We start from the raw sequence: 25,090 nt of genomic DNA, 5'->3' as shown, positions 1-25,090 counted from the left end.
CCCTGGGAAGAGTGGCCAAAAAACCTGGCAGGCAAGAAAACTGGCAAGGCCAGTGACATCTACAGGGAATTACCCTCAGCGGACTGACTAAGAAGAGGTTAAAAGATTTATTCTTCAGGACCCCATGGCTTAATGGGAAGACTTTCTGTGGAAGGTGTATCAGAGCTGAATTCTCTGTAAGGCAGAGACACAGGAAACATATAAATATGCATTAACTGGCCCCTGCAACATGGAACTACAGATTTAACCAGAATCCAGCCAGACCTGTACATTTTTCCCAAGCGGTTTTGATTCCCAGTGCGTCTGGGCATCTCCCAGAGAGAAGAAAAGACTGCATTTTAAATCTACTGCTTCAGCTACCCTTCACCCATTATTGTTTAGACCGTGTATAGATTTTTGTGGGATGCTGGAACTACCTTTCTGTTATCCATAGGATGATTTGTTGCTGCTGTGTTACTTTACAAAATAAAGTTAAAGTGTTTTGTGGTTACTCTCCAGTGTTCTTCCATATTTCTGTTAGGTCATTTTCATGACACTCATCATTTAATTTTATGAATTATAATATAAGAGCAAAATAAATATGTAAAAATGTAACACATGAAGAGTCTGATGTGTGTATGTATTAGGAATGATGGAGTTAGACGTTGCCCATATACCATGTAGTTCTGAATAACAGGGAAACACACAAACACACAGCACCACATTTATATCCAGCAATACAGAGGGAAGTATCTCTGATTCTATGTTACAGTCACTCATAGCTGAGAGGAGGTAGGTTAGGAAGGATATGTCAGGTTGACATCCGTAAAGATGTCATGGCTTACCCTTAGCAGAGTTAGATTTTCTTCCGTGCTCTTAGGATGAAAACATACATTCAAGCCTCCGTAAATATCTCAGGTAGTGCATCTCCCACTTGAATATATAGATGAAAAAGTCTAGAAATTCTGTGCTCAATAAGCAATACTTAGGCTGAAGTACTGTACTCACTTCCACTTTTAATGGAAATTATACTGATAGTAATACAATATATACACACTGTGTTTTCCAGTAGTACAACAAAAAGAAGCTTTTAAACCATGACCCAACCCAAATACATGTGATTTTACTAGAGGCAGCTGAAGGCAAAAACCTTTATTCACACTCAGAGTCTCTTCAGTTTTTCCCACGAGCTGGAACCCTATGCAACTGAAGGCACAACTCAGAAGGCTTTCCTTATTTGCCTGTAGTTTATCGCTGTAACTGAAGATGCTTTAGCACTTTATTACAAACACACCATGTCACACACAACACGTTTGGGTTTTTTATCAATTGTGTTATGAGTAAATAGGTGAAACCGCAAATATGTTATAAAGTGCTAACTGCAAAATATAAGGCCTATGGCATGTGTAATAGGGGACATAAGAAAAAAACCTGTTGCAAATCAAATATTTGATTCTAAATATTTACTTGTGGACATTCCTTTTAAGCCTTTCTTAACCTGAAGGTACCGCATGAAGGGCCAGGAGCAGAGCATCTAACTCCTTTCACTTATAGGCAGGTACATCATATACAGTAGTAGAACTTGCTTAGAATTACAGAGACACCAGTCTGCAAACACAATCATACATAGGCACCAATGGCAGATATACCAACCCTTTGCACTTTCAAATGCCAAGCCACTTGGAGAAGTGGCTTCTCTGGGAGAAGACACCTACTATATATTGCAAGGCATTGGTTGCAGTTCCAGTTTAACACAACACAGGGTGACAGGAACAAAACACTGATAGGCAAATAGAGAAACTACACCCATCAATCACTGTAGAAAGTAGGGAAACAGTGGGTTACAGTGGGGACATTGCTAGGTACCAAATGCACCTCAGTAAAAGCCTGTACCCACACCTGTAGGGAACACCTCTCTACTCCCTTCTAATGTACATCCTACTGTCGTTTTCATGCCTTCCACTGCCTTCTCAACTTCCCAACACTCTTCTGCCTTTTCCCTTTTATACATGCTTTTCTTTTTAGAACATTTTTTTCCCTCCAAACTGTTTTTTCTTTTCCCAATTTTTCTTTCCTCGTCTCTCGTTTATGTTTTTCCTTATACCAAATACATGCCACCTTTTTTGAATATTTTTGCTTTGCTGGCACAAGGCGTACTGCACAACCAACATTGTTTGTCCAATATTTAATAAGGTTTGGAATATGTACAACCATATATTAAATATAAATACGCAACTAACCTCGTATTCTTCGACGTAGCTCTTTCCTGACGCAAGGTGGCAATATGTCACCACGGCCTCTCTTTCCAGCAGTCCCCGTCCTGTTGGTAGGGCGCTTTCCGGTTTAATGGCGGCTTTGGTGCTCAAGCGCTGGGGCTGAAGCCGAGGGATGAAGCGGGAGAGACGTAGGGGGAATGCGGCTTCGGAGCGGAAAAGAAGAGCTCAGGTGGCGGTACCGGAAGGGATCAGATCTGTGGGCTGTGCCGTGCAGCTGGGCCGAGATGAGCGGATCCAGGGTGAGAGTGTAGGGAGGAAGAATGTATGGAGGGATACAGCTTTCAGAGTTACATGGATGTAGAGGCGCAGAAACGTGTTGGTCTGTAGACTGCAATACATAAAGTGGCATATTTATTCATTTTGGACAACTATTCCCTTATAAATTAACCAATCAAATATTTGCTTGTATCCTTCCTATTTATGTGTGAACATAGCTGTGATATGTTACTATGGGTTATTGTCTAGGAGCATATTTATGTATTAGTAAATATAAACTAGAAAAAACAATATAGCAGCATGTAGTGGGTTTTAGTGTTTGTCACTATATGAGTTTGCATTAACTTCAAAGGCTTCCCTTATTTGTCTGTGGTTTTTGGTTGTAATTGAGGAAACTTTGACACTTTATTACACACCATGTTTGCGTTGCCCCGTCCCTTTATCAAGTGATGTGAAAGCAAATATAGGAAACCCCAAATATTTAATAAAGTGCTAATTGCAATGATTCTGCTTCACCCTCCTGCTGTTTAGTTCCCTTTTGGGTACCATGGTACTATGACAGGGTATTATTAGAGCTATTTGGTCATATGGGCATCTCATTTGTGGCTTATTTGGCATGAATAAGGCTGCAGTTTGCCACCAGAAAGGATGTACAAACTCTTATTTGTGTTCTTTGCCATTATAAATACTCTTTCTTTGATTCCTATTGGCTTTCAGGCATTGGCAAGACTGTGGGCACTGGGTACTGCCGTCTCTGTCATGGCAAGTTCTCCTCTCGTAGCCTGCGCCATGCTTTTGGGAAAGTGCCAGTGACAGGTCTGAGCTCAGAGAAGCAGAAGCGCCTGGACCATGTGTTCTTTGCCGACTTCCATCAACTGGTGGGTGTATCTGTGCGTCAGGATCCCGAGCTGCCGCAGTTTGTGTGCAAGCACTGCCATGCTCAGTTTTACAAATGTCGCAGTGTGCTGAGAACTTTCATTCAGAAAGTAAACACTTCGCCTACCAACCCTCATGGCAACAAATCTGAGTGAGTGTTATTCTGCTTTTTTATAGCATCTCCTCAAGTCACTGGGAAAGTAGCTCTTTGCATTGAAATGGCACAAAATACTGTGAGAAGTGTTGGGGCCTGAAGTGAAAAGCAGCTGTACTGAGAGTGACTTAGTATTCTGTGTTGTTTAATGGAGTTGTTGCAGGATAATATGATAAAATGTGCTCGCTTTATAAATATTTGTTACTTTCAGTTCATTATAATTTATGCATTGGTTATTATAATAGGTAAAGCCTCCATTATCTGTTTGTTAATATGGGTGAGAACTATAACGCCAACTAATGAAAGTGCTACAACCTTTGCTTACAAAAACAAACTATAATCAGTATGGCTGCATGTAAACTTACATAAAAGAAGGCAGCCAGCTTAGACACCCTGGAGGACACAAAAATGAATGAACTGCATGCCAAAGTGTCCCCTTTGTGATAAGCTGGCTTGCAGTATGACCTGATAGTTGTTGTGGAGCAAAATGGTTCAGATCATTCTGATTTGCCCTAGATTGTCTGTGGGAAGTAGAGACCTTATCAAACAAGTGTTTTTTTCCACGCATGCCCACCTTTACTTAGGGGCTGATTTACTAATCCACGAATCAGAATGGGAAAAATTCGGATTGGAAACGAACATTTTGCGACTTTTTCGTATTTTCTGAGATTTTTTTAGTCGCCGTTACGACTTTTTCGTAGCCGTTACGATTTGCTTGTATATTGTCGCGACTTTTTCATATTGAGCGATTGTAAACGGTGGGCAAAACTTTCAGACTTTGCATGATTTTGGAAGCCTCCCATAGGACTCAATGGCACTCTGCAGCTCCAACCTGGCCCAAGGAAAGTCACGATACTGAAGCTTGAATGAATCCGAAACTTTCGTACTCGGCGCGACGGCTACGAAAAAGTCGCGACAATTTGCGCAAGTCGTAACGCTACAAAAAAGTCACGACAATTTATGAAAAAATCGCAAAATACCGATCATTGCGAAAAAAACGCATTTGGATGCTTTTCGGACGTTCGTGGATTAGTAAATGTGCCCCTTAGTATTGGTACACTCTATATTGTTTTTTCCGTAGGTACAACATCAGGCAAGTATATGTGTATTGTGGCTTTTTAATTGTATGCTGAGTATCTTTACTTACTAGGTGCCAGAGTGAACCACTAAAACATGCCGGGGGTTGAGCTATGAATCTTATACGGATTTGTTCATGCTTTTCAGTAATTTTAAGATAGATAATGCTCATTGCTGCATTTTTTTCATTCAGCAAACACTGGGCAGTCGCCATTCCTGCATTTAAGCCCCCGAGTATGTAGCCAAATTATACATTCTGTGTGGTTGCATGTCTCAAAAATCTTGTGTGTGACCAAATAATGCAGACATGGAAAATCAGCTCAAATCTACTGTTTGCTACGCACAATTGATTTTATACTAGACATCCTATGTAAGGACTACATTTATTTTTGGGATCTATGTTAGCCAAAATATTGTAAGGAAGCGGGAATAATGCTTTGGGGCTATATGTGTCCTCTAGCAACTGTATCTTTTCTTTTTGTTGTCCCAACAGCAAAATACATGATGTCATCGGTTCTACCACAGGTCCCTGTGCAGGTAAAACATTAGCTTATTGGCCTTCTTCCCTTACATACCAAATTGTGTATGCCATAAATAAAAACACAATTTTTTGAAAAGGCAGATAGTATTTATTTTAAACATTCTGTATACTTGTATACTTGTATTCTTGTATACTGCATACAAGTATTATGTAGTTTACTTATGCCTCCCTGTTTACGTACAGTAGAAGTGTATAAATAATTATATATATAATTATTATTAAAGCTTTCATAATGGCTTGTCTGTAATCACATGGTTACTTTATATAAGTTTTAATTTGTGTAGTGTGATCACTCACAATTCCACACAGATTTGTGAATGCTTTTTCTTGAATTTATAGATTTAATCACTTCAACTCCTGAATGTCTACATAGCCTGGTGAACTGGACACACAAACATGCAGGAGGCTGCTCCTTCCTACCTATACTGCAGAGGGTGATGGCCACACAGTACTGTGGTATTATACAAGCAGTGTGGGAGTGTGGAGGGGGACATGACTATATCATGCAACCAGATTCAGATTGCATCTCCTCACCTGCTCAACCAGAGGAGGAAATGAGCCCCGAGCAGGGCTTAAGTGGCAATGGAATACACCGTATTAACACAAGGACTATACCTGATTCAGAGTACAACCCCCCTGATCGAATAAACACCGCATCTGTGCTTCTTGATACCTGTGTTGTAGTAAATCATATCACGCAAAACAGAACACCTTCTCCACCCTTGGCTGCTCCAGACTCATCACAAGGTAAGATAACCTGGCCATATGTTTAAAGATGGTGGCTAAAACAGCTGATCCAAACCTTGGGCCATCAGGTAAATGATTGGATCACCTGGGGGCCAGAAAAATCTGAGTGGTTTATTATGGGTACATTGACCAGGGGCTCTTGATTTATGGAATTTTTCTCTGAATAATCCCCAGCCAGGGGTCCTGTACACAAGACATTGGACTGCAAATTTAGTTGGCAGTGACCATATTAGCAGCTGGCATTTGAATTTTGTAGAGTTGGAATCAGAATTAGATAAAATGGTCTCTGCAGTATTTTAAAATATATTATTTTTATATACATAGTCCTACATTTCTTGTAGAAATCAATATTTAAAGGGGATCTGTCACCTTAAGAAATAACTCCAAATTATTTTCTATATTGTTAGTTGAGCAATAATATAATATAAATCTTGTTTCCCTCCGTCTTGGAATTACTCAATCAAAGCAAGTAGGCAGGCACCATTTTGTGGACACTGTTATGAAGACAAGCTTTGTATCATGCCAAAATCTTGTTTATGTGCCAGAATGGGAAACCTCATGCCCATGCACTGGCTACACAATTAGATGATGAGGAGGGGGGGGAAGTGAGATGTGCAGTGTCATCTAGGTAGTGCTGAATGGAAAGCTGAAGTTATTGTCTGCCCCGCCTCTATGCCTAAGGCATAGAGACGAGGCAAGCAATATATGATTGACAGCTGGGATTTTTAAATGCCTTTATAATGGGTTTGGATGTGTTAATATAAAAATGAATTTGGGTTTTATGTTTAATTTGAAAAGGACTTTTATTATACAGTTTTTATGTCTGGGTGACAGGTCCTCCTTAAGTCACTTTTCCACACTTTCTCTTCCTTTATTACACCTGCCAGATGGGTGTAAGCATTTCTCTGCTCATGATCCTGCACAGGGTCAAAGCTTTTTTTGCATTCAGTCCTATCAATTTTATTTTTCCTCCTTAACCAGAACTAAGAGCTGAGCATCTCTTTTAACACACAAAATAGCACTGCACTGCCTTTTACTTGGCTGTAGGCTGCCAGTGTGAAATCCCTGGTTATTGTCCCTTAAGTGAACATGAGGCTTTTCTGTTTTGTAAAATTCATCACTGGTCATATTTTTTGGCCTTCTGACCTTGCCAAAATAATTTTTTTTTCTGAAATGTATAACAGAGACAGCAATTGTCAACAACAGTGTTATAGAAAAGCAGGTAACCACTTAGTCCCAGGATAGATTCACTGACTGAGCATAATTTGCTCACAGAAATAATTTTACTAGAACAAATTGATGACTGTAATGCTCTGATTTCTTGCGAGGTGCTTTCCATTATATTAGAGGTTCCAAAACTGTAAGACTGACTTCCTAGGAGGACCTTGAGCCTAGGCTGGGGGTCCAAACTGCAGTTCTATTAGGGTAAAATTTAGGGAAAATCCCTATTTGCCCTTAATAGCCCTAGAAGCCTAGATTAAAGATAAATTAGATTAATATTTAAAGAGAATACTAATAGGCTGCCCTAAATATATAACCAAATACCACTGATACTGCAATGGTTTCATAAATATGTAAGTTTATTTTAAAGCTTGAACCAAAAAAAGTCCACTACCTGTAAGAGAAGTGTACTGTCTGCTTCCACAGGGTAAGTATCACCGAGTACATATTCTGGATTGCTGCTTAGCACAATTCTCACAAACTATAATAAGCTGCAACCAGTGTTCACAGCAGTCATTGCATTGTGTTTGCCCTAAACTGTTGTTTGTGGCACCACGTCTCATGTCTTTTGGGTAGCCTTTTTTCAGGTTTGTGTGTGTGTTTCTTTTTGCCATTACATTTCCTTCCTCCATGAAAGGGAAAGTAATAATTAAGACTTAATTCATTCATTTATCTACTAATAACTGAATGTATATTTATTTATTAGGTCAAGACTGCAGGAACTCTACTCTCGCCTCCAATGACCACTCCAAAGAAGATTGCAGCGACCTCTCAGATGGGTGAGGGCATGCCCACACGTCCGACTATGTTCTTGTCAGAATACACTCAAGCGACCCACTGAGCTGCATGTGGGGTCATAGTAAAAGCAGACATTTTGTCGCTGAGGAGTTTGCCAAGTGTTGCTTTCTTTCGTACAGAGATTTCCAGAGCCAGGAGGAAGGAGAACCTGGACAGCAGCCGTCCTCAGATGACTCCTTTGAACCATGCATAGCAAAGAGGTAATTCTAGTGGTTTCCACTTCCTTGTATTCTGTCATAATTTTAAATAAAGAGGCATTTGTTTATATTTATGGTAGAATGCCTGCATGTACGGCCATACACACAAGATAATAAAATAGCTCAGTATCTGACCTTATTTGTATATAAAATTTGCAAACAAAATATTGATGTGGAGCTAGAATTCCTTTACTAATGTTTATCAAACCCGAGAGAGAAATTTTGTGTATTGGGGGATTATTTTCAATTAAATATTTGTTTTATTGATATAAAGGCAGCTCTACACATTTTGTTACTGTTCTAATTTTATTACTTTTCCCTTTTCCTCTATTTACTTAGACATCTCATTCCTAGAGGGCTCAGCAGTAGAATAAGTTAAAAGATATAATTAAAGGAAGAGAGTGATCTCATATTTCCTTGCAGAATTGTGCTTAATGCTGGAAAACACCTGATAAAAAAAATGAGAACAAATATGGAAGTGTCTGCCCACACCCACAATAACACTAGGACTTCTAGTTTCTTTATTCTGATAGAATGTATACAGTAATGTGTAATTAAGGGGGGGATTCAATCCTAGTGGTCTTTATGAGCATGTCATCAGTATTTACCTAGAGTCAATGGCGCTCAATTATCAACCGTTAGCAACTGGCCAGGTGCAGGTTGAACAAAGAATGTAACAATTAGACTGGTTGGCATGAGTCACTGACCATGGGCATCCTGTAATCCTCACTTTCAGATGCTGAATAGTCCTCCTGTTTATTATAAGGAGGAAAGACTTGGTTTCAGGCTTTGTATTCATACTGGTCAAAGAATATGACATTCTCTTTTATAACTACTGTATTTGGTTTGCGTTCTTCACCATTCAGGAACCCTCAAAAGAAAAGAGAACCCAGAAAGTCCCAAAAGCTGACAGAATTCAGAGAGAAAAAGAAGCCAGGTCCCAAACCAGGCTGGAAGAAAATTAAGCGGGAACGGTGAGTACTGCATAGTTTTATTTGATAAGAGTGAAACTTTCTTTGGATTCTCTATTCCAGAGAGGGACATCTGTATGTTTGTCTTGATATGTTGACTATGTTTTTCTCTTATACCATTGCAGGGAGGAACTGCCTACAATTTATAAGTGTCCTTACCAAGGCTGCACAGCTGTATACAGAGGTGCTGACGGTATGAAGGTAAAAAGGGGAAAACATTTGTGATACCAATGGAAAATGTTTAGTCCATTAGTCAGTGTGACAGAGCTGTAATTATAAACCACCTTTTTATAGAAACAAAACAAACATTCCTTCAAATATCTTCCAGCTTAAGCACCAAATGAATTGTTTTGGACCATGTAATAACTGGGCTTGCTTCCCCTCCCCCCACAGAAACACATTAAAGAACATCACGAGGAAGTGCGGGAGCGACCATGTCCACACCCTGGCTGCAACAAAGTATTTATGATAGATCGGTACCTTCAGAGGCACGTTAAGCTCATTCACACAGGTAAGCATACATAGCAAGTCTGGTTGAATTCAGGCCATCTTTGATTTGTCCAGTGCTGCAGAAATGCTGAAGCAACCAAACCAGAACATGAGAAAAAACTTCCTTCACTGTTTATTTGCAGAGGAGAGAAACCACATCTGTGACCAGTGTGGACAAGCTTTCAAGCAACGGAAGCACCTCTCTGTGCATCAGATGAGACACTCTGGTGCCAAACCTTTACAGTATGTACAGCCCTTATTAACCCACTACTTATCAAATGAACAACCACGCCTAAATCCAGGTTCATAATGAATTGAAAATGTTATTTTACATAACTCTTCCATTAAGTGCTTTGTTTTCTGTGTCACTGACAGGTGGATTTGGCCACCAGTACCCCTTGTCATTAGATTAATGTGCTTAGCCTAAAGTTTCATTGGACGGAATCAGATCAACACCTTAGAGCTGATAGCAAGCAGTTTTCTGTAACAAAAGGCTTTTTTCCTTCAGTGAGAGAATAAAAAAGGGTAGAAGATACATCTTGCTAACCCCATGGCTCCCATGTTTCATTTTGCCCTCTGCAAGTGCACATATTAGAAAAAGTATATTCAGCTCCATGCAAATTTGTAGCAGACTAATTCTGTAAGAATTCAGGGGGAAAACTTACTTTAGGTTGTACCACTGTACCCCTTTAAAGGAAAACTATACCCCCAGAATGAATACCTAACCAACAGATAGGCATCTAAATGATATATACTACTAAAGAATATCCCCAAGCTGGAATATATCAGTAAATATTGCCCTTTTACCAGAGCCACCATTTTGTGATGTTCTGCATGCTGCCTAAGAAATCACATGATTAGAACAAATGTAGCTCTAACTGTAACAGGAAGAAGAAGTGTGGAAGCAAAAGACAGAACTGTGTCCAGTAATTGGTTGATCTTACCTAACATGTATGTGTGCGCCCTGAAGCGTATGATCAGGGGGCGGCCCCTTTAAATTGGCAATTTTCTATTAGGATTACTTAATGGCACGGTTTTCTATAGCAATTACAAATTAAGGTAAAATAATTGATGTTTAATTATTAAAAATTGAAAAGTTGCTTAGAATTTTATATTCTTCCACTATGCAAAAAAAAAAAAATTTGGTACAGGACCCCCCACGCAAATTACTATTTACTAGTTAAGGTGAGAATAGCTAACAGAATAAATTAGTGGTCCATTTGGTACTTATAATGGAGCCCAGTCAATGTATACTGACCCCTCAATTTTTGTGTGTAATACTGGAGTGAAATCTTATCTTCATAGATATTTTTAGATTATATTTGTATGTAAACTAATAGAAGTTTTTTTTCTGGAAGCATCTGGTGTCATCTAGCTAACACATGGTGTCTCTACAGATGTGAAGTATGTGGCTTTCAGTGCAGACAGAGAGCATCGTTGAAGTACCACATGACCAAGCACAAAGCTGAGGCAGATTTGGAGTTTGCCTGTGACCAATGTGCCAAACGCTTTGAGAAGGCTCATAATCTCAATGTGCACATGTCTATGGTACATCCACTTACACAGAGCCCAGCCAAGCAGCCAGAAACAGAGCCCGATGCCCACTCAGGGACAACAGAAGAGCAAGTATTGAAACCAGAACTGACACAGCAGCTCCCACCCTAAAAAAATCGAAACACACACACACAGCATTTTTTAAAATTTAAAAATTTTTGTAAAGTTTTATTGTTTGTATAATAAGGCATTGTCCTCTGTTAGACATCTTGTTTTTACCATGTTTTTATAGTGACAAAGTATAAAACAGACAGGATTTGATGGCAAAGAGACTTGAGGTTTTATTTTTATGCGTAATCCTTACTGCTTTGTTGACCACATAATGCACAATAGAGTCAATCCCAAAAGAAAAGGAACTATGTAACAAACAGTATTTCTATAGAAATTTGAGTATGATTTCAGCCATTCATGACATAGGTAGGATGGATATTGTTAAAATAAATTAAACACAACATAACTTAATCCCTCCTTTTTTATGTGGAAAAGACAAATTTTACTGTTAAGCAGATAGAGGTTTAGAAAGCAAATGGTTCATTAAAAGACAGGCTCTGAAAACAAATCATCATAGTCATCTGGGGCCTTGAAAGAACTCCTCAGAACTGCAGCCAGCTCAGGGTCACACTCCTCCCATGATTCTAACATCTTACATAGAAAATAAGCAAAAGTTATATTCAGAGGTTGTTTTTGGATTTGGAATGGTTTATTAAGGAAAAGAAAGTTACTATCTCGGACACACTACATATTAGGTAAACCAAAGCAAAAGTATACTATTTTGCATGACAGTTGGGGTTTTAAATGGTACAATTGCATTATCCGTCTCAATAAGTCACTGAAAAATAAGGCTAGATATATACAATGAAAGTTATATATTTTTTTTTAGTGGGGATCTGTATCGTTCCCAGCATATCAAATTCAGCTAGCAGCTTCACCTTGAGCCATGCTCACATTTATTTTTTAAACTTTCTCCCAGCAGTCCCAGCCTGCTAACTTTGTTGTGGCTGTGTCCTGAGGACACATCGCTGATGAGCTATGACTGATCAGTCAGTACTCAAAAGTAAATATCAAAATGGTGGTAAAAAAAAAAAAAAAAAAAAGCAGCTGTTACGCCAGCAATATCAGTGCCAGTCACACAGTTTCACAAGATTTGGACAGCTGATTAGTGGGTAATTTACAAAGTGCAAAAAATGTGTATTTAAACAGAAGTATGGTAAAAACAAGAATTAAATAATAAACCTGGTTCATGAATGAAGAGCTGGGCTTTTGGCACTTAGGAACACAGGACAGTAAGAATTGGCGGCCACAGGTTAAGACATCATAAGAATCATGCTGCAGAGGAAATTAAAAACAGAAGTCATAAATTTAAAAAAAAAAAATAATAATAATCTTACTTATACTAATGCTATCCAATGCAGAGATGAGGTCACAGGAGACTGATCTAAGACAGTATTTAACTAGACAGAGCACAGCTGAATTTGTTTGAGGTAATATAATAAAAGGTGAAAAAATGGTACTTGGTCTTTACTATTCAGCAACTACAGGATCAATAAATACCACTTGCAAGTTGGTTGCTATGGGTTACTAGACCTGCAGCAGACTTAACCTTTGTCTTTATTTAAAATTACTAGAATTCAGTTGTAAAATGGCACTTCTATGACAGCCTGAAAATCAAAGATTATTTGAATTGCATTTAGTCTGTCTCTCAGCAGTTGGCATATCCTGAAACCTTAGTTCATCCAAAAGACAGATATCTACCCTGCAGGTAAGTATATACAGAACAATTCCCTAAGCCTGTTTAGGCTGCAAATCTCCAGGCCTTGAGAACCTTAATAGAGCACAATTAAAATAAATAATAATGTCTTACGTGCTGGGATTCTGGTGGCAAGCTGGAAAGAGGACTTCCATCTACAAAGAGCTGAAGGAGCTTATAGTACATGTTCAGCGCAACAAAAAGGAAATCTTGCTGCTGGACTACCTGTTCCAGTTGAAGTAAAGGGACAATCCTGCAAAAGAGGATTTGTAGTAAAACACAAACAAAACAGTACACGTCCAATGAAATCCCATCATTAGACCATTTAGCCTTTAGTTATGAGCTGGGTAACCCATTACTACAACATGTGCTATAGAAAGGCTGTTACGCAATTATTTGTTAAACTGGCCTTAATAACCAGTAAAGGCTTAAGCTCACCAAAAGAAAGCAAATGGCAGAAGATTAAGAAATACATCTGAGGCTGTTCTGTGAAGATGAAGACTGAATTCTGGCTCTGTAGTGAAAAAAAATAGTAACATCTAAAATTTTGGTCATAGATTTAAACTCAACTCCCTCCAAACCCCATCTCCCCCCCCCCATCAACTGGTCTCCATCATCCCCCTTTTCACTCTTCACAGAGTCTATTACACTAAAAAGTGTCCCTGCTATAAGATTCTCAGGCGCCATCTTCAGATGTTCTTTTACGCTAGCGACAAGCCCGCAGGAGCATGAACAGTTGCAGCTGATCCCAGCTTGAACTGTGTGGGCTCTGCCAACATACAGAAGAGGATATGAACAAGCAGAAGATGGTGCTTGCAAACTCCGCTGCTTCTATCTTTTATTGTGCGTTCCCCTAAAAATCCAAGCCCAGAGTTTGGGAATCAATCCTCAGTGTAAATCCAACTCCCTGGCTCCCCTACATACTCCTCTCTTCTCCCATCTGGAAGAGCCACACCCATGTTTCTCCCTTCTCCTCTAAACAATGAATAATGCGCACACAGATGTCCAGCAAATCCTTGTGTTTCTTTCCATCCTGTAAATAAAAGAGCATAAAGCCATATGGAATATTTTCATAAGGGGATTTAAATCATAATTAATAAACTGAGCCTAAACATAACTAGATATATACCTTAAGCAACATATATATTATATCCATTACTGAAAAGAAAAGAAGGGATATCAGCACCTGTAAGATTAAAAAAAAAAGTGCCTCATTTAATACAAGATTCAGATGGATTCTGCCTCCTATCAAGATTAACTTCTAATTCTGTACATTTGTATTCGTACTCTGCCTCTACTGAAAATATAATACCAAAGAAAATGTATGTTGCTGCAATCTTAGGTAGGACAATAGGAAAATGTGCAAAAATGCTGATCTGGTATTTTGCAGGGGATATAAACCCAAATCGAATTAATGTAATGTAAAATAATTTAGAGAACTCCTCTGAGCACTGTCTAAAAAATGTTTTTAGATAGAGGCTGCTAAGCTTAATGAAGGAAATACAGGAAGAATTTGAAATGAACAGCAGCATATTAGGGACCCTATTTACAATGCATTAGTAAAAATGTTTGCATTTATACCGTTTTCAACTTTGGACTACTATGCCATTTTTTACAGAAATGTTTCATTCTAGTGAAACTGTTTTCATTCCATTTCCTACATCCAATTGACCGAAATATTACTGATCTTTGTTCAGCAGCACAGACCTGGTAAAACTACTAGAACTGCATTTTGCTGAAGTCACTGAAATAAAATGCATAAAAATAATTAAAGAATAAAGCTCACCGTACTAATGTTTGAGCCCAAACCATCGAGAATTTCAAGCATTCGACTACATGGCAGATTTTTCCTCTGGACTGTAGAATATAAAAATGCAGCAGAGAGCCAGGGGGTACCAGAGAGGGTCAATGGTTGCTGACTGGTGGCTCCCTGGGAAAGGCAGCTGTTGATACAAAGTATAGTTTTATCTCTGTTGATTTGTGGAATAAATTGATTTGAGAGTTCTAAAGAAACCATGTCATGTGAAATAACCAATAGTGACACTAGCAGCAATGAAACATTTTTTTAGGAGACCATAACAGCAAATTGCCAAGCAAAAACATAAACCACTCAGAACTATGCCCAAATGAAGTATTTTAGCTACCTTTTTTAGTTGCCTCCAACTCAATGACTGAATGCCTTTGCCCTGCCATGTTTTATAGGCTGTGAGAACGAAATTCTGTTTCTGCTTTAGCTATTTAAGATCGAAGTTGGTCATAAGAACACAAAATGCACAGCGTGCCTTGACAAAAAAAACACTGTTCATATATTCAGCTCCTATGTCTCTCTTTCAATAAAAGAAGGTGCCACCTATGTTCCATGGCCACAATCCACTCCAATTACCGTATAAAGAAACGGCACACAGCACCTTGATATCTCCATTAAAAAGCCTTTATTAGATAAACTTGGCTTTTGGATATAGCGACGTTACAATCCAAACCTGGCCTTTTCTCAAGCATTAAGCACTAATGTGTTGTGTATGCATGGAATTATTACAATTTCAGTCCTATAGATTTAACTATGGCAATGTACAGTATGGAATAGGACATACAGTGATAATGCCACTAAAAAACTAGACTTCAAATTATGAATCTATGTTACAAGTTACCTATAGGTTATGTCGGTTGATTTTTGCCAATAGGTCTGCTTCTGTAAGTAATTGTTACATTAAGGGGTGTATTTATTAGCATTGGAGACAAACATTACCAATGATGTTGCCCATAGCAACCAATAAGATCTTTGCTCTTGTTTTCTAATTTATAGGTTCTAATTGCTTATTGGCTGATATGGGCAACATCACTGGTGATATTTGTAAAAAATAAATTCACCACTAAGTTTCTAAACCTGACTATTTTGCCAACCTTCTCAACCTGTTAGTTTCTAACAGAACAAATATGGCAAACCCCATAATACAGAAACACGGGGGATCGGATAAGTAATGCAAAAGCATTGAGCAAAAACTTTTACGGCAAAATTATAAAGCACATACAAAGACAAAGGATTAATTTCTGGTGTCATTATATCTTTATAAAACTCCCCTTGACTCATACTATTGTAACTAATGTGTTTTGCAGACTCCAGTAAACTTTGCTTACATACGGAGCACAGGACGTGCAGGAAACTTTAGTGCGTCCTGTCCCCAGTGCGTTGTATGTGCGGTAAATGATTGCACATGTGCGATCCTTGGGGTGGGAGGGGGCCTCTGGGTGCCGCCTTTACGAATCCAATTTATTTCTCCCACAATTAAAGCTAATGTTACACATGGTGTGCAGTTGTGTGTTTTTGGGCCAACATTTGCAATGTATCTAATAAAAATGTCTATTGTTAAGAAAAAATACAATACACCTGTTATCCAGAATGCTTAGAACCTTTCCGTAATTTAAATATTAAATAAACTCAATAGGATTGTTTTGCAACCCATGCTACTGTTTTATTATTGCAGCGAAAAAGGAAATCAGTATTAAAAAAAAAAGTTAATAATTTACAAATGGAGTCTATGGGACATAATTTTGAGCTTTCTGGATAGCAGGTTTTGGCATTTCTCTCTCTCTTTTATATATACACACACTATTCTGTCGAATTCTTTGTCACTTAACAATAGTTTAGGTTTGTGCTTTGATAATAAAACCTTCTATGCAGTAATATCTTACCTATCTACAGCTGACTGTTGTTCCATGAGTGTTCTAAGCTCCTTAGGTAAATCTACCTTAAAAAGAGAGCGCCACTGGCTTTTCAAAACTGGTTCCAGCTGAGGCCACCACAACTGTGTTGGAGGAGATAAACATATCATCTAATTAATGATGTTGTCTTCTATAAAACAGATGGCCTATTTGATCTATGTACAGAGTAACATACTGCAGCTGAGATGAGGAGGACTGGGCACATGGAATAGGTTGCAGAAAAGATGGAATTCACTGCTTCGGAAGAATCTTCACACTGTACACTGGCACTTATAACACCCTGCATAAGTGAAAAAGTACTGTTAAAATGAAAAGCCTTCCCTCTGATGTTAATAGCAGATAAAAATAAAATGTGATTTTTCCAATTCTCTTTGTAGGTAGAATACTAAATGAAAATGTTGAATTCTGTCTATAACTGATAGGGTAAATTGAACCATTCCCACCGTGTCTTCCAGTCTCAATTCTCTCCTAGAAGTTAAAAGCTCCTCAGTACTTATTTTCTCAGTGATGAGAAACTTAAAATTATGACCAAAGCTATATGGCAAAGAAGCAGATGATAGGTTTTTAATAAGATTTTTCTGTTAAATCAGCATTGGTGTGTCCCTATAGGACAGTGATCAATGACAGTAAAACAAATTACAACTGATATTATGCAATGACTGCAAAATGTTTGTACAAATTCTACATATACAACAGACTGCTGCTATAAATCCATTTAATTACTATGGGACCTGTTATCCAAAATGCTATGGACCTGGGGTTTTCCAGATAAAGGATCTTTCAGTAATTTGGATCTCCATACATTAAAGCTTCTAAAAAAACTTTAAACAATAAACCAAACAGAATAGTTTTGCCACCAATATGGATGTATGCAGCTTTGTTACCACTAAATACAAGCTACAGTCTCATTGCAGGGGAAAAGGAAATAATTTAAAAAAATTTTAAATTTGATGAAAATGGCGTCTATGGAAGATGGCCTTTCCGTAATTCACTGCATAACAGGTTTTTGGATAACACATGCCATATCTGTATTTTTAAGGTAGGTTTGCACAAAAACTATTCAACTTCCTTACCCTAAAAAAGTGGGCTGTGATATTGTATGGTAAGGCATATCCTCGAGGCCCAATGTTTTTCTGAAACACAAATGAAAACGCCAGGTTATCAAGCACATTATTATCAGTTGTGAACAACCACAAGCTGATGTTTCTCACTTACCAATTCCTTATTTACGAATTGGCAGAAATCCTCTGAGTCAAGAGTATGCAGGCCATTTTCAGATGTCGTGTTGATCAGAAAGATAGGTGGAAGTCCAAGAAGAATCCTGTAAAAATGACCCAGAGCCATTATGTCTGGGACCAGGAAACCTGCAATTGACCTTGTTTGCAGGAGGCTAGGGATTTGTCAGAATGTATCTTGTATTCATTTTGCTTTAAACAGGAATAGAAGACAGTTTAACTTATTAGGTGAACAGACCATTCCTCAATATAGGTGTATATGGTGTAAAGCCATGAAAGCTTCTTACCTTCTACCATTTTCTTTTTCCACTTTTTAAGAACGTTAAAGATGTTTTTAAGTACTCAGAAGGATGGTAACATGTGACCACAGTGCATCAAAAGCTGATATAGATAGCTTAACTTATGATTTAGAGTGCACCCCTTTAACTGTACCTTCATGGAGTTTCAGGTTCTTCTCTAAGCAATTATAAGGAAAACACAACATGGAACCCTATGTGACTCCTTCCTGAACAAGATTGGGGAAAATTATGGAGACTCACATTACTGAATTAGACCTTTTAAACCCAATGATAGATGAATACCAAAGTAGACATTATGAAGATGAGAATAACTGATTTCAGTATGCTATTACAAGTAGTGATGAGCGAATCTGTCCCGTTCATCACTAATTACAAGTAGAATTATACTATACATTTTCTTTGGTATTTAACTGGTAATATTTTAAAACCATATAAATTGGAGCATGGCTTACTGTGTGTATTATGTCTCAAAATATGCTTTAAGAAAGTAATTTAATGTGCACAATAAGAGCAACACTAAAAAGACAACACATTTCCGCACATATTTTCAGTGGCCATACAATCATAATTAGGGTTACCCACATTCACGTGAAAACCCTGAGAGGCCTAACTGCTTTCACTTTGTTCTAAACTGCATTGTAGAAGTAAGTCAGAAGCCATCAGTATTTCTTGAATTATGGGCAGTTATTAAGCATGACAGGCATTGGATAACAAATTGATTAAGGTGTGCTACACAATGGACAAACCGGCTAGTTGTAGCCCCAGGTGCAAGCTGAACCCTCAGCCATTTTATCCAGGCATTGGATAACAGTTCTCCATTTCTCCTGTGGGATAATAAAGTAAGAGTGTAGAAGAGTTTGGTTTTACATTTGGTATAGAAACTTCCATGGCCTGCTATGGTTCCCTATCCACATGTCGTGGTCTTCTGATCCCAAAACACAAAGCAGACATAAGCACGGCCACAATAATGTATATCATGTACAATGATCTATGTATAGTGAAGGGCCTCATGACAGCCAGAGTCCTAAGATATGTGAAAGCCCAAACTGTGGCATTTATATCAAATCAGTTGTGGAATGTATCCAATGTCCCACCTCACATTATACTCACAGCTGTGCTTGCCATGCACAGGTCAGTAAGCCGGTCAGTTTCAGGGGTATGAAACACACTAGGGTTGCCACCTGTCTGGTTTGGATCCAGACAGCCTGGTTTTTCAAGCAAGATGGCACTGCAATATCTAAGCAATCTTACAAGCTTGACGCAGTCAATTAGAATTAGGTGGCATTCTGTGGGGTCTGTATGTTTTTAATATGGATATTTGAACAAAGATGCAATTTTTATAGTGAAAATTTGCATTGAATTTGGGATACTTTTTTGTTAATGAAGTTTGATTTGCCCTTTAATCTGGGGGCTGCACCCCATGAACTTTTTGACTGGCCATTTAGGATCACTCTTCAATAATATCATTGTGAACAGTCAATTAGAATATAAACTGTCCATTAATGATGTGCGGGTCAGGAAAAATAAAACCCACACCTGACCCTAAGCCGCACAATGTTGCCTTTGCAGGATCCGCACCCACCCTACCTAGGTTTTAGTTTCACTTACATAACCATTGTCTCCAGCTGGTTAAGCCTTCCTTTTTACATCCACAACCCTGCTACTATACTCTTAAACAGCCAGGGCACATGGCATGATATCACTGGGGTGCATGGCTAGGCTGAGACCGCCAACATTTTTTAACTAAGCAGGATTTCAACACTGGTTCCTTCAACCTTTGAAAAGACCACTGACCACCAAAGACTATGATCCACCTGGTAAGATCAAATGATCTCTCCATCATAAGGGTGCATTACATTTACAACACCCCTCATTCCTATCCAAGGATCCTCTGGGCATCACCAAGTACCTCTCTAGTTACTGCATTCTCTTTATCAGATTAACATTTCACTTTAAACTTTAGTAGTGAATAGGAAAGTATAGATAAATACAGTTTAACAACTTTGAACTTGGCTTCCAAATAAAAAAGTTCAGTGCCATCAAGTGTAACAGTGGGATGATTAATACAATTTACTTATCTCCTCAAAATAAGGTACTGGATTGACTATTACCAATGATCATGTTTTGGCACCTGTCACAAAGCTATTCTAACTCTGCTGACTGGAAAAAAGGACTGAAAAAACACCATGTGACTTGAAGTTCTATAAGTTTTTTGACATCCATCATAGAGTGAAAGTGAGCATTCCAAATCATGAAACATTTTGCTTATGTTTGCCCCCAAACAGAGACCAACCTATCTTTTAGGCAAGTTGTTAAAGCAAGGTGTTCTTACTTTTATTGCAACATACTATCAAAAACAAGGGTCTCAGAATATGTCTTACTGTATAAAGCAAAAGACCTTAAGATATACACTAAAGATAATAGCGTGCATTGACACAGAGGCAATTTCGGACACAATTGCCATGTTTTTTTTTTTTTTACACAATGTATCGGGTTTTTGTAGCAATCATGTGGGTGTTAAATCAGTGGTGCAATTGTGATTGTGATGCATGCTGCGTCCGATTCTTTAAAATGGCTACAAAAGTGCAAGTGCTTGTTGGTAAATCAGAAGCAATTGTGATGAATACTTTTGCTGTCTGCCTGGCATCAGTTCCAGTACACGGTGTGCTAATGACATCTACACTAAATTATTCAACTGCAGGTACGCTGCATCTGCTGACACAGGGCACTGAGGGGAACCTGGAGCTACTGCCTGGTCAGGAGGTGACAGTAGTTCCAGGGTTAACACAGTGCACAGCAGTGCTCAATTCGTAATGGAAAGAAGGAAGGACTGATCGGCAGTGAGTGCTACTAAACATAATTGTGCAGAGTGCATTTGGAAGCGCAAGTTGCCACTGTCTGAGTGTCCATAAAGTAACCTAATGTCTTTCAAAAAGAACATATCAATTATGATTGGTGCACTTTTTTTTTTTCAAGCCATTAGACCATACCTGCAGCACATCTCCAGTACTCCTTGCCTTGTTAGGTGGACACTTAATTCCTTTTTGCCCTGGTGTAATTCCAGCCGCTGATAAAATACGTCAAAAAAGAAATGCCTGCGTCCTTTCCAATGATTTGATGTCACTATATCACAAATCAGCTCCTAGGCAAAAGTAATAAGACTCCTGTCAGCATAGAAATCTAAAGCCAAACCGTATCTGAAATAAATACTGGCTACCTTCTACCTTCATGTCCTATACTGCAGTCCCACTTGTTAAAGCCGCACACCTGTCGTTGCTATACTCACTGCAGTCCTACTTCAAATTAGAATATTTTTGAGTCTACATCTAAACCCTTAAATCCTGTCTTGTTCTTTAAAACTTTTTCAGTTTGTGTGCACTTGGCAACTATATAACCAAAAAACCCAACTCCAAAAAAAAAGCAATACCATCATCTATTGCACATCTATTCTTACAACATATTTCAAACCACACAAATTCAGCCTTGCTGTAATCTGGCAAGTATCCTCTTTGCAAAGTTGTAGAGACATAGACATGCACTCTAGACCTGCTAATAGAAAACAGGTCTCTTTTCAGAACATTAGAAAATCAATACAAATAAGACCTGTTATCGAGAATGCTTGGGATCTGGGGTTTTCCAGATAAGGGTTCTTTCCGTTATTTGAATCTCCACAAATTAAGTCTACTAAAAGATCATTTAAACATTAACTAAACCCAATAGGGTTATTGTAGTTATATCTCAGTTGGGGTAAAGTTAAATCTTAATTGGGATCAACTGACACTTAACTAACAAATTCAGGGAGCTCCTATGCACAACTTTGAAGGCCTAGATCATTACTACGATAGAGATGTTGAAAATATGGCATTTCTTGTCATATTAATTTTTAGAGTTAGTGCCTGTATGTTTATTAATGTTAGCATGCTGCAGGAACCAAGGCTTTTATCAGATCTGTGCTGAAACTAAAGATTTTTTCCCTAAATACCAGTTAACCACCAGCCTTTGCCTCCTCAGTCATACTGTAAACATCACTGAGCATAGAATTTCAGTTGATTTGTTTTAATTCCATATTCCAAGAAAGATTGGACATTATTCTAATGGCAGTAGATTAATAGTTAATAAATATACCATGTTTTCTCTTTCCATTAACTTGTCTTCACATTTACAGTGTGTAATTAGTTTGCACAGTAAGTGGTCAATTGAAACCACTATAAACCCACAGCTCGTATAGTAAAGTTAAATATTAAGGTCACTAAGAAAGTCACACAAATAAATATAGATTTGCTGTTAGGCTTTGATGGGATTCACCTGTAATCTGCACAAGATGTCGCCCATGCCTGTATAACCTTTTAACATGGAAATATTCCTGAGTTCCCTTTCTGAATGCTTTGTGTGCCTGCAAAAAAATGGATTATGTCAACATAATGTATGACTTCTTAAGCTTTCCATTAGTACTGCTGCACAATATTATAGTTATAATACAAAATCACAGTTTAGATTTATTCTTCAAAGTCAACTTTTCCAAATTCTATTGCTGCCTTTTTGTTAAAGAATGTCTGACATAGAATATTTAGTTTTTGGCCTTTCTACACACACCCATGAGAAAAGACCACACTATCAGCTAAGCACTTAGAGCAATATTGATATTATCTGTTATTTTTTGTTCTTGCTGTCTTTTCTGCACTTGTGTATGTGAGGATTTGTAGTCAAACCTAACCAACTTGGACTGAATTTTAAGTGAGATAATGGCATAAGAAGGAGCTAACTGGTCCTTAGATTAGATATATCTTAATTCTGTGAGTCACTGATTTTTTTTAAGGGTATATTTATGCAAAGAGCAAAACAAAGTAAGACAGTGGCGAATGTCTCCTTACTTAAAAAGTGAATAGCCTAATATGAACAATACTGGTTGGACTATTTTGTTTCAAACAGTTCACACCTGCTGCTGAATTCCAGGACTGAATCAGCTATCATTACGCAGGCTCTCTCTAAATCTCCATTACAGCCACCAACAACAGAGGATTCAGACAAGTAGTGATTCACAGCCCAGCGCTGGTACTCATGCCTAGAAAAGAAATACATAAAGCATACAGCAGACTTTTATGCAGAAAACAATCTTGAACAAGCCGTGGAAAACTATCATGAGAACTGAATCTGTACCACAGTAGACAGAGGCAAAGGAGGTAGTAAGTGTGATGTGAGCATATGCACTGGGAAAATGGACCCAGTGCATTTTTACTGGGGGCCCCAGATCCATGTAGATGCACCCCTGACATTTAAAAGTGTATTTATCAATGGGTGAGTTCACTTTTTCATAAATATGCTTCTAAAAATCTCACAGGAATGAATAGGACATGGGTGAGTTTTTCTGTGGTAAACTCTAATCTCACATTTTGATAAATCTGCCCCTAAGTATGATCGCTCTTGTGATATATTGATTCTCTTGTGCGCACCATGGAGGTCATAACATCCATATACTGGTGGACTGCAACAAAATATGCAATTGATTGCAATTTGACCTACAGTTCTCCCTGAAAATACCACTGTGGCACAGCACTAAGAAAAGATTCACTTACCTATCTGTGTCACACAGTACATCATTACTGGGTTTCAGTTCCATTTCCCAAAGAAGCCATTCCATGAATGTTACCTGTGTAACAGTAGAGTGGGCTTTAAATTCTAGTTTCTGCAACCTGTAAAGCACCATACTATCATCTTGTAGCTACCCCATTATTTATACATCAATACACCTTTTTACGAGTTTTTTTTACATTACTACTACGTTTATATTTCATATTTTTATATTGCAGGCATTAGTTCATTACTATTACAGACAAAGGGATACATTAACTCAAGAAATATTTTCTTCCAAATGTTTTGCAATGTACTTTTCTATGTTCAACTACTGAAAATCTATTAAAAGTTAATATAATAATATATTATTATGATAATTTATTCACAACTAAATATAAAAACTATATAAAATAGTTTTAGCTATGTTTATTCTGCAAGACTGAATCTAAATTAAAGAAAATATTGGAAACTAACACAGTTACATGCTGCAAAACAGGGCTTTTGGTACAGGGATATTGTTGGAGGGTGGTGGGAAGATGCATTGCACAGCTGTACTAGTATGCAGGAGAGAACAAACAGATTCTTTTAAATCTAGCACAGTTTTTTAAATCTCTCTTGTACTTTTCAGTAATCTGGCATGGATACAATACAATAACAAATACCACGCCTGCCTAGGCCCTAAGTAAATCACTGAATTAGTTTTATATATACATAAACAGATAGCAAATTACACAGCTTTGTTTGTCTCACAGACTGCAGCTTTTCAAGAACGCCATTCTAGTTGCCTGACCTTCCTGTCCATCTTTTACCCAACATTTGCCTGTGCTTTCTGACAGCCTCTGCACATGTGCCTGTTTGTTACAAGGGTTTATTGTGCATGTCAGTGTCACCACTGCAATGAATGGAAAAAGAGGGGGAGAGCTGCCATTGATTAATGCTGCTCTGTGGAAAGCAATTCAGTCTGGGGGGGGGGGGGGATTGTTCACCTTTGAATTAACATAAAAATGTTAATTCAAAGGTGAACAATCCCTTTAAACTTATGCTCAGGTGAACCAAAATGGTATGCCAATGGAAGCCAGTTTTGACCACTTCCCCAAATTAAACCACACCCATTTTATCACAATGGTGGTAGTGCAGCAAAAACCCAAATGCTTGGTCCTCACTACGGGGATATCAACCGTTATTCATATATGAAATAATTATATTATGTCATATTAAGACACACACTTAAATCCATATGCCGCCGCCTCCTCCTCCCCTCTGGGTAGCACAGCAACCCCCAGCACATAATTACACACCTTAGGGGCTATTTAATGGCCATTTCCAACTGCTAACAAACTCCCAGAACAAACCCATGCCAGGTTCACCAAAGGGCAGGCAGAGTATGGCACACGCAGGCAGCACTCTGCCTGCCCTATGCTG

At 38.2% G+C, this 25,090-nt stretch overlaps 2 protein-coding genes and 1 long non-coding RNA gene across 6 annotated transcripts in view; 1 reads left to right on the top strand and 2 right to left on the bottom strand.

Moving 5' to 3' along the window:
• The window catches only part of LOC108647446, a 29,538-nt gene extending 27,237 nt beyond the window's left edge, over positions 1-2,301 (bottom strand). The window contains exon 1 of the long non-coding RNA XR_004222363.1: positions 2,220-2,301. This is a non-coding gene — a long non-coding RNA (uncharacterized LOC108647446). The remainder of the gene's footprint in view (positions 1-2,219) is intronic.
• On the top strand, positions 2,257-11,553 carry znf276 (zinc finger protein 276). Its single transcript, XM_002933664.5, has 11 exons — positions 2,257-2,494; positions 3,189-3,498; positions 5,072-5,115; positions 5,459-5,866; positions 7,794-7,866; positions 8,005-8,085; positions 8,949-9,056; positions 9,179-9,254; positions 9,447-9,564; positions 9,686-9,785; positions 10,940-11,553. The coding sequence occupies exons 1-11, from the start codon at positions 2,368-2,370 to the stop codon at positions 11,205-11,207; spliced, it is 1,713 nt and encodes a 570-aa protein (XP_002933710.1). The 5' UTR covers positions 2,257-2,367; the 3' UTR covers positions 11,208-11,553.
• fanca (FA complementation group A) overlaps positions 11,241-25,090 on the bottom strand; it is a 44,410-nt gene continuing 30,560 nt past the window's right edge. For 2 of the 4 annotated variants that reach the window (XM_002933685.5, XM_012962338.2), the window contains 15 exons: positions 23,671-23,744; positions 23,034-23,159; positions 22,403-22,490; positions 21,088-21,239; positions 17,779-17,884; positions 17,637-17,696; positions 16,739-16,843; positions 16,534-16,646; positions 14,630-14,786; positions 13,973-14,029; positions 13,768-13,876; positions 13,282-13,357; positions 12,958-13,096; positions 12,330-12,422; positions 11,241-11,738 (listed from right to left, as the gene is read on the bottom strand). In XM_002933685.5, coding sequence (XP_002933731.3) covers positions 11,631-11,738; positions 12,330-12,422; positions 12,958-13,096; positions 13,282-13,357; positions 13,768-13,876; positions 13,973-14,029; positions 14,630-14,786; positions 16,534-16,646; positions 16,739-16,843; positions 17,637-17,696; positions 17,779-17,884; positions 21,088-21,239; positions 22,403-22,490; positions 23,034-23,159; positions 23,671-23,744 — 1,563 coding nt within the window. In that variant the 3' untranslated portion in view covers positions 11,241-11,630. The remainder of the gene's footprint in view (positions 11,739-12,329; positions 12,423-12,957; positions 13,097-13,281; positions 13,358-13,767; positions 13,877-13,972; positions 14,030-14,629; positions 14,787-16,533; positions 16,647-16,738; positions 16,844-17,636; positions 17,697-17,778; positions 17,885-21,087; positions 21,240-22,402; positions 22,491-23,033; positions 23,160-23,670; positions 23,745-25,090) is intronic. The other 2 variants (XM_012962337.3, XR_004222362.1) reach the window with 2 other exon arrangements.

This window comes from Xenopus tropicalis, chromosome 4, assembly GCF_000004195.4.
Source record: "Xenopus tropicalis strain Nigerian chromosome 4, UCB_Xtro_10.0, whole genome shotgun sequence".
NCBI classification, from domain to species: Eukaryota; Metazoa; Chordata; class Amphibia; order Anura; family Pipidae; genus Xenopus; species Xenopus tropicalis.
The sequence above is the reverse complement of the archived record's forward strand: the minus strand, read 5'-3'. Positions and strand labels throughout refer to the sequence as shown.